The 9,706-nt window shown below is 44.8% G+C and overlaps 1 protein-coding gene across 8 annotated transcripts; it reads left to right on the forward strand.

The window, feature by feature from the left end:
- The first annotated feature begins 1,343 nt into the window (after nt 1–1,343).
- Nucleotides 1,344–6,675, forward strand: LOC119964658 (GTP-binding protein Di-Ras2-like). 8 transcript variants are annotated; one of them, XM_038794418.1, is made up of 2 exons: nt 1,344–1,538; nt 5,653–6,675. In XM_038794418.1, the coding sequence occupies exon 2, from the start codon at nt 5,761–5,763 to the stop codon at nt 6,355–6,357; it is 597 nt and encodes a 198-aa protein (XP_038650346.1). In that variant the 5' UTR covers nt 1,344–1,538; nt 5,653–5,760; the 3' UTR covers nt 6,358–6,675. The 8 variants fall into 8 exon arrangements, with proteins under 8 accessions (XP_038650346.1, XP_038650345.1, XP_038650349.1 ...); XM_038794417.1 differs by lacking the exon at nt 1,344–1,538 and adding an exon at nt 1,673–2,073; XM_038794421.1 differs by lacking the exon at nt 1,344–1,538 and adding an exon at nt 2,088–2,302.
- The last annotated feature ends 3,031 nt before the right edge of the window (nt 6,676–9,706 follow it).

The following is a 9,706-nucleotide window of genomic DNA, read 5'->3' on the forward strand; positions in this document are numbered from 1 at the left end:
AGGAAGGCTGCCATTGTGGCCTTTGCCTCTCTGATTGCCCATTGAAGAATTCTATTGGAGTGGTGGTGGCCTGGTTGGGGGACTTATGTGACTTTCTTTAGCTGGAAAAGATCAAATATGAATTAAGGCACTCAGTGGAGGGCTTTGAGACGGGTGGGGGATGTTCATGTCCGTGTTTGAGAAGCTGGTCGTTGCGGGGGGAAAAGGTGGGTGAAAAGGAGAAAGAAATTTGTGCAACTGCCACAGCTGTGTGCCGGAGAGTTTGCTCTCCGAATTGTTTATGCTTTGTAACCTTTTATATAAGTTTGGAATAAATACATTAAAAAAAAATATTGCATGACCCTCAAGACATGCAACCTAATTGGCATGCTCCCCAATATGGGGTTGAGATCCCCAGCCACAAACCCTCCACTGCTGGAGCACAGTGGTGGAAAAACACCAGCAAGGATACAAGGGTGATCCTGATTTTTGCAGGATAACAGGATAACAGGCAAACAAAATTACTTCTGTGCTCATCATAAACCCGTATCAGGATAAAAGACAACATGATATAATCAGGAGTAAAATCACAAGGGAATAAAGTTCAGGATTAACGATACAGGATAATCCACAGAGCTAGAAAAGACCAAACCCATGACCGGATGGTCGAGGAACATCCAAGATCGATCCAGAACTTCTCCAAAGACTTGGCATCTCTGCCATGTTGGCATCCTGAAGTCCAGGTGATCGGTAACCCAGGTCCCAGCAGCTGGTGAAGATCCATTTCTCCCATCCGCCTTCAACCCCTATCAACGACCACTGAGGTCAAGACAATGTAAAACCAGCAATCGGGACCACCTACTTGCGACACTAATAAAGATTATTATTAAATAGATGAAATGTAAGAGTTTGGAACTGGGGGCAGGAGAAACTTCTTTCCACAGAAAGAGTTGTGAGGCAGTGGGATCATTTATCTGGGAATGCCTGTCTCAGGGTAGAAACAAGTTGGCAGATAGCGTCTGGGAGGGAAAGGGGCAACCCAAGGATGGGGGTTCTTCATCCATGCTGGAGGGAAACTGAGTATTCTAGGGGAACCCAGAAGAAGCAGTCATGGAACTTGATCTGGGGCCACTAAAATGCAAGCTGAAAATTTGCTGGGCCATTTTCTTTGATGGGGCCCCAGTCTCTCCTCAGGATTTCTGATCGGGCTGCTCAATCCATAGAACCATAGAATTCCGACAGTGCAGAAGGGGGCCATTCGGCCCATCGAGCCGGCACCGAACCTCTGAAAGAGCACCTTCCGGCCCTACCCCCACAGTTCCACCGAACATGCACATCTTTGGAATCCAGACGGTTCAGTCCAGTGTAGCGCAAGCAGCGCCCGCGACTGGAGTCCAATTTCGCTTTCAGGCTGGTACAAGCAGTGGAGCATCCTGATTTCAGATTGTTTGATGTTTGTCCTGAACCTCTGAAAGACGCTGGGGCCAATAGGTTGTCTGCAACAGTCCAGTGTTATTTGGGCACAGCAGAATTGAGAGGTTCTTCACCATTGGAAAACTGTGAGTTAAGTTTCTCCGCCTCCACACACCCCCCCCCCCCCCCTCCCCCCGTGTTAACGTCCAGGAAAAGCTGAAGCTGCTGAAAGGGTGCAAGGTGTGTGGGGACAGTGTGGAGGGTGCGGAATGGCTGGGCTGAGGAGCCTTGTGTCTTGTTGCAACTTCTATATCTTTCTACGAAACCATCATTAAACATTCTTCTTTTTCTCAGTTTCATGAATGGGCTGTGCCACAGGACAAAAAACTGAATGAGATGTGGGTGGTTGTTATTTTCGAAAACCGATCTGGAATCCCTGCCTTTCCCTGTCACATTTCGCGGAAAGATTCCGAAGCAGAGAGCGGGAAATGGATGAACGCTCCGATAGACTCGCCTTAATTTCCCTGAAATGAAAAGAACGACTGGCGCTTCCCCCTTTATTCCAAATGCATCCCCTTCTCCCCTGTAAGGAATGGGCTTGCCCTGACCCTGCTTTCGAAATAGTGTACGCAGAAATTTCTATTACATTTTTAAAAATCTCCATGAGGCACGCGCGAGGAGGTATGTACAATCGGAAAGGAAATAGATGTCTTACAGTGGGGTTTTTTTTGGTTGTCATGAAGGGATGTGTGGATGTTTTGTTCGATTTGTCTTAATTACCAAATGATTGTAAGTTGTCCCTAATTCTACCGCCTCACTTCATGTACATCATTCGCCAAATGACAATCATTGCCGGCTCGCCTGGCTCTGGGAGTGCCTGTCTTGCTCTGGAGGTAGGTGAACAGAGCTAGTGACGTGAGCGACCTTCTCTTTTTTTATTGTTAAATGTAAAAGTAGTTATTTCTGACTCTTAATTGTGTCCGCCCGCCCGATTACAGGCTTTGCTTCAGCCGCTGTTTGGGGGGTGGGAGGCAGGCTGCTGTCGGCTGATGCACAGCTTGTATTTATTCGGAACCTTGCAATAGATATTGGAGCAGTTTCACCGGTGCACTCCCGGGTTTGAATTTGGGAAAAAAAAAGCCCCCTGTAAAAGACAGGGCAACCTATTTTAAAAATAATTGCACCGAGGAGAACTGTTTGCATCAATTGCTATGTGTGCAGAATGCAATTGTTAGCTGTCCATCTGAAAACATACAAATAACCCGAGGGGGACAAAAAGAAAATAACTGAGGGGTTGGGGGGGGGGGGATAGGGTTGTGGGAGGCGAGAGACAAGAGGTGGCAGTGATGTGGAGGCTAATGTGGAGTGTTGTGTGTGGAGATGATCTGCTGAGATGTGCATCATCAGGTGGGAGGAGGGAGGGAATCGACCCCAGAACAGGATTCTGCCACTGACGTCAGACAGATCTTTCCCAGTCATTTTCCTCCCCCACACAGCGTAATTCCTTTAGTCATTTCCAGGGATATCCTTCCCCGAGTGAGTTTCTATGCCCCGATTGAGGAAAACAAAGACTGACTGGGATTGCTAGTCTCGAAGTCGGAAGTATTCCGTGTTGCCGCCCTTTCTGGAAGGGTGCGTATTCCTGCTGTGACTCCGGTGTCACCAGGCAGCCCGGTAACCTCGCCATTCCTCCTGTTCACCATACGTGAATCAATGGGAAATATCAGCAGACAGACCTCTGGTAACAGCAACGCTTGATGCTGTATTCACCCGACTCCCAGATATACATGTCTGCCAGCCAGGATACAGGATTGCTGTAGAGACAATTTTTGATCCATTGCAAATTGCGGAGCTCGGAGGCCGCGATTGTAACATCCCAACTGTTGCCCGATTGCATAGGCGAACCGGCAGACCAGGAATGGTTGCGAGAAACCATGCCCTCTGTATGTGGAATGAATATTTAAAAATGCCCCCAGCCTCCTAAATGTAGATTGACACTTCAATTTGTCGTGTCGAAATGATCTCAGTGCAGTCTGAAGGAAGTTGCTGTTTTCCTTTCTCTTGTAGAGGTGGTGGTTGGAATATATTAGAAACGAGAAATACAGTTAGGTTTGCAGTCATTGGCAATGGGAAAATACATTTCCCTTGTGCACGGAATTCTGATACTTTTTTCAGACAGCATTTTGGAATCTTCTGCGATTTTATCAGTGAACTTCGAGTTACTGGTCTATGGTGACCACGATGACTATCCTATTATAGGATATTGGGAGATGTACTAATGTTTGGGGATCTGTTCTGTGATTTGGGCAATTTTCCTGGAACCTGCAAAATAATTGATCTCGATTACAACTATTTATTTTCTTGGTCCACTTGCATTTGTTATCTGAAAGTCTCTATTGAATTTTCATATTCACATATATATTTAATGGTACTGTTATATACTTAGGGTCAGGTGAGGTTGAGTCAAATGCCCCACCCCTCTCTTTTCCCTCTCCTGCTTTGACCAGGATATACTGGGTGGTATACTTGCCAATTTTGTGAGTGTTTAACTGTTTACTTGCTGTGACTATAAAAGACACACACAGATGGATTTTTCGTGAGTTTTTTTTAAAAAAGAGATTAATTTTTATGGTATCTAACCCAGTCTAAGTAAATAATAAAAATGCTTCCAACATTCGCACACAAACACACACAAATAGATTACAGAATGGGTAGGATGGATTGAGTAATTTAGACTCCAGTAAAATGGAGGGGGTATATGGTTCTTGAAGAATGATGATTCAGCTGGCTTCAGGCTGAACTTGGTGGTCTGCTGCTTCTACTCGATGGTCCTGTTGCTTTCTGTGTTGAGCTGGTTTAAAGATGTCGGTGAGTAAATTATCTGTACTTTTGGAGACAGCGGTGCTGGGTTTAGTTCTTTTTAAAACCTCTGTCGGACAGGGTTCAAAGTTTGCAAGGTGGGTGGAGAGAGAGAGAAAGAACCCACTGAGAGTCTTGTTCCTTCAGTGTCTCGGTTGCTTGTCCTGTTCATTGAGTCATAGAGTTTTACAGCACAGAAACAGGCTGTTTAGCCAATTGTGTCTACGCCAGCCATCAAGCACCTATCCTAATCCCATTTTCCTGCAGGTGCTTAAATACACAAAAGTTGTCATGTCACATGACCTTCCATCTCCAACTGCTTTGTGGCCCATATATGGTCAGGTCTGGTGTATTCCAGTTATGGCTGGGAATTCCTGTCAGCCAAGGTTCCATTGTCCAAGTGATTATAATAGCCTAATGGTTTGCCTCCACCTAGTTGAATATCCAGGTGATTGGATGCTTTGCTAATGGGATCAAAGAAGGCCACCATTCATTCCCTTCAATATTAATAATAATCTTTTATTGTCACAAGTATGAAGTTACTGTGAAAAGCCCCTAGTCGCCACATTCCGGCGCCTGTTTGGGTAAGCTGGTACCCGCACTACTGGCCTTGTTCTGCATTACAAAACAGCTATCTATCCCATTGAGTTAAACCAGCTTTTCAAGTCAGTTGTTCCTGGTAATTTACAGACAGGTCGTCTCAATTTCAATACTTTTGGAATGCAGAAGGTACAGTGATGCAAAAATGCAGCCATGATTGACTGGAATGTTGCTTTAGCTTTTTTAAGAAAATCAATTAGGGATTTCCAGTCAGTAAATTCAAAAATCATTTTTTGATACAAAGCATGGTTTCGCAACATTATGTTGTTTGATTACATGGTATCAAAACCAGTTGGGTAGGTAATGGGGGCACCTTGTCATGGGACTAGGATTGTGTCCTTCTGTCAGTGGATTCATTATTGTGCTAGAAATGATTAAGTTCAAGTCTTGCCTCTTGTACATCCCTGACTTTCTTCACCCTGCCAATTGTGGCCATGCAAACAGTCCTACATAATAAAAAAAACTTTTGTCTGACCTCTTCATGTCTCCCCCTCTCTTGTGTAAGGCGCTGCTTACCAATTGTTTAGTTTGCTGTCCTAATTTCCCCTTTGGCCCAATGTCAATTTATGCCTGATTACCCCCAGCAGAGTTTTGAATGAATTCAAGTTCACAGAAAGTAAAAGATGGGAGGATGCTGAGGAGAGCTTTGGAACATCTGGAATTAGCAAAGGTATTAAGGAGGGTTTCTGCAGCAGATGTGCTAAGGTAGGGTTGAAGACATGCAGTTTTACGGAGGTGGAAATAAGTGGTCTCTGATGGAGAGGATATGAGACTAATTACATGTTTGTTTATTTTTTACAGCTCCGTGACATCTTTGGGAATGTAAGGGGCTAGAATCACACTCGACTAGCACAATTCTTGGCTGCAAAGGATTTTGTTTATTCAAGTATCTGCACAAAATCTTCAGAAATGCCGGAGCAAAGCAATGATTACAGGGTTGTTGTATTTGGAGCTGCAGGAGTTGGAAAAAGTTCCTTAGTGCTGCGTTTCGTTAGAGGGACTTTCAGAGAAACATACATTCCAACAATCGAAGATACATACAGGCAAGTAATCAGCTGTGATAAAAATATATGTACACTTCAAATTACGGACACCACAGGGAGTCATCAGTTTCCTGCAATGCAGCGGCTGTCCATTTCCAAAGGGCATGCTTTCATTCTGGTATACTCTGTGACCAGCAAACAATCCGTGGAGGAACTTCAGCCCATCTATGAGCAGATCTGTCAAATCAAAGGGAACATTCAGAATATCCCCATCATGTTAGTGGGAAATAAGAGGGATGAGACTCAGAGGGAAGTGGAGGCCACTGAAGGAGAAGCTCTGGCCACAAAGTGGATGTGTTCTTTTATGGAGACCTCTGCCAAACTCAACTACAATGTGCAGGAACTTTTCCAAGAGTTGCTTAATTTGGAAAAGAGGAGACCAGTCAGCCTCCAAGTGGATGGAAAGAAATCCAAACAGCAAAAGAGAAAAGACAAACTGAAAGGAAAATGTTCCCTCATGTGAAATGCAACCTATTTAAATCATATCTACTGCATGGTGCAACCAGGCTTGGATTTCATAGACTTCCTGTGCAAAGGGGGCCATTTTTACACAATGATTCATTTCCTACCAACCCATAAAACAGGCAAAACAAATCTTAAATCAGTTGTACTCTTAATGAATAAAAATCAAAACATAAAGTCCCATCACTTGATGGATTGTATTATCAGCTTACGTTGTTGTTGGAAAAGACATGCTTCTTGCATTTTCATATTTAAATCATAATTTCCATGTGTACACGGTTAATGAAACAAAAATATATTAAAACTGTATCTGCATGAATATTGGCTGGAGAATTCTTATTTAATTATAACACAAATATTTTACATTCAAGTAAATCAAAGGAAATACACTGGATTGTTGACAAATTAGAAGTGTTTAATGACAATTATTTCTCTTTCCAATATTCTTCCTTCATGATAGTGACTTGCCCTGGGGTACAATGCCACAGCTTTGATGCCCTCCTGTGCCTCGATCAACTGACAATTCTTCATGCATCAATTAGACAATGAGTATTGGCATGGTATTTGAAACTCTGGAGTATCACATTCTGCACCTCTCCTACCAGTTGCCTTAGATCTGCATATTTCTTAAGGGGAAACTGGGTAGCGACCAGACCTGAGAACATGGCTGACTTTTCACTACTGTAGTTCCAGAGGCGGAGGTCAATTGTCGCACACCAACTCCTTGGCCCATTTGATTTTTATGCTCTCAGCCTCCCCACTCACCCACTCAAACTTCTCTCATGATGTCCATACACAAGGGGCAAAATATTGGACACACCATTAATTCCAGGTTTCTGTTCTGAACTGGTCAGCAGTGACCTTGAAATAACTCTTTCCCTTATTTTTCATAAAAAAATTAACACTATAATGAAGTTACTATGAAAAGCCCCTCGTCGCCACATCCCGGCACCTGTTCGGGTACACAGAGGGAGAATTCAGAATGTCCAATTCATCTAACAGCACGTCTTTCAGGATTTGTGGGAGGAAATTGGAACATACGCAGATGTGAATTGCGCTTTCACGTATCTGATCGTCAGTCCAGAAGTAAAACACTCGAACACGTCAGTAACGAATATTCGTTTATTTACGGCCGGGACAAATCTCTAAGCAGTCGGGTAACCACCTTCGAGAAGTGCCAAAATCCCAGAATAAGGATGGTATCTTTATACATCTTACAGCTTAGGGGTGGACCCCTTAAATTCCTAGATACACCTATGATTTGGCAAGGATCCAGAACATGTACATATATGGAATTATTCTTCGAGGTCGGGAGGTTATTTTTGACATAATCATTAGCACAAGTCACTATTAATGCTGTTCACAAAGGTTTTTTATCCCATGGCCATATGGCTCACTCCAAGACAGTCCTCTTACATTTCAATGTTTATTTGTTCCAACTGGTCAAACGAGCTTAATTACGTTATCTCTGCAATAAAGTAACGGTTCCCATTCATTCCATTCTTTGCCTTTTTGACCTCTCTGCTTTACAGATGCGGGTCAGAACATTAATTAGTACCAATGCCACACTCCCTATATTCCATCCCATAACCTTCTGACATCTTTGCTTTCACAGATGCCGGTCAGAACATTAATTAGTACCAATGCCACACTCCCTATATTCCATCCCATAACCTTCTGACATCTTTGCTTTCACAGATGCCGGTCAGACACACTCCCTTTATTTCATCCCTTGACCTGTTGACATCTCTTTCACAGAGCTTTTCAGAACTGTTATATTAACCTATCAGCGAAGTTCCAAATGAAATCCACTTCTACATTCCCCCCTTTGATCATTCCTTGATCACATAACACTCAGGATACTTTAGATGGAAATGAGAGCGAGGCGGAGGTACTCCTCCTCTACTAGGCTCCGGCAGGATGCCACTTCCTCATATAGGTCAGGGGTAGGTGGAACCAGTGTTTCTTTTTCGTCTAGGGCGGATCTCTGAAGCATCTGTGGTAATGCAGTGGCACCCAAACGGTTGCATAGGCATTTCACACCAGTAGCTATGATACAGAGCAACAAACAGATGGTAACGAAGATAATGAGCCCATGGAATAGGTAAGTGGCCCAAGAATTGGACCACATCCAGCTCCACCAGTCAGCCTGACCGGCGAGTCGCAAGCGCTGTACTCCATCTCTGATATGGGTTACCAGATGCGTGATATTCTCTGAACTGTCTGGAATGTAAGTGCAACATTCGGTCCCTATGATAGCACAGGTCCCCCCTTCTTTGGCTAGTAAATAATCCAGGGCCATGCGATTCTGTAGGGCTACCGTTCGTACGGCTACCAACTCTGCACTGAGTTCACTAAATCCCTCCGCGGTGTCATTTGCAACCTGTTCCAATAGGTCGCGGAGGAGCGCGTACTTCTTGAGGGACCAGATGGCGCCTATTTGGGGCCATAAGAGGGAAGTCACCACCTCCCACGGTGGTACTGACCTCTGGGCTCGAAAGTGGGGATGATGTTCGAGCTGGGCATAGTGTGTAGTACCCGGAACAACGAAACCCAAGTAGCACGACCCTGCCCAGTCAGTGGGGAGCCAGGGGTAAGCCTTATGGCCACAAATGAAGTAGGTGCCATTATAGGAGGTGAGGCTAGTTACCATCGAGGAGGTCCATATTTGGGTCCAATCAGGGCCCCCTGTGTGGTTGATAATGTTATTGATGATGGCGTGGCCTTTCCAGTCAGTAAGACCAAAAGTGTACTTACATGAACTGGTTCCTAACACATATGTTCCAGGAGTTCGTACTTCCCGGAGTAAGCAGACCGTTCCGGTCTGGGGGTTCTGGATATTGAAGAAGGGGGTGTGCGATCTGCTGAGTAAGATGGCTGTCGCCAACCAAAGAAATCCCGCAAAGGGTAGCCGGCACTCAGCCATTCTTGGGCTGCTTCCCTGTGGTTTACAGAGGAGGACCTGGAGGCCCTGGTTGGTAAGGCAGAGTGACTAGTTACTGTCCTGTTCTGGAATATAACCCATTCAGCCGTCTGTTCGATCGAGAAAGGAACAGATATCAAGGGAACGCCTCCATGGGCATGGGTCGGGACCTGTGTACATACCCAGCAAGAGGAGACACCCACTTTCTTAGCATAGACATAGGACATAAACAGAAAAGAATTTGCCGTTACATGGTGCGTTGCCCGCTTCCTTCTGGAAGGCGAGTAGGGGTGAGTAGTCCTTGATGGTAAAATTTGTACCCTGTCCTTATCAATGCACCGGTGGTTCCACCTGCATGTGCGGCGATCGTACATCAGAACCATGTACGTAGTCAGGAATCGGGGCTTCTGGTCGTCGGGAGTAGGGG

The sequence above is a fragment of the Scyliorhinus canicula genome, chromosome 4 (genome assembly GCF_902713615.1).
Source record: "Scyliorhinus canicula chromosome 4, sScyCan1.1, whole genome shotgun sequence".
Classification (NCBI taxonomy): domain Eukaryota; kingdom Metazoa; phylum Chordata; class Chondrichthyes; order Carcharhiniformes; family Scyliorhinidae; genus Scyliorhinus; species Scyliorhinus canicula.

Coding starts and splice junctions, on each gene's coding strand:
- LOC119964658 (XM_038794418.1), top strand. CDS start 5,761: ATGCCGGAGCAAAGCAATGATTACAGGGTTGTTGTATTTGGAGCTGCA.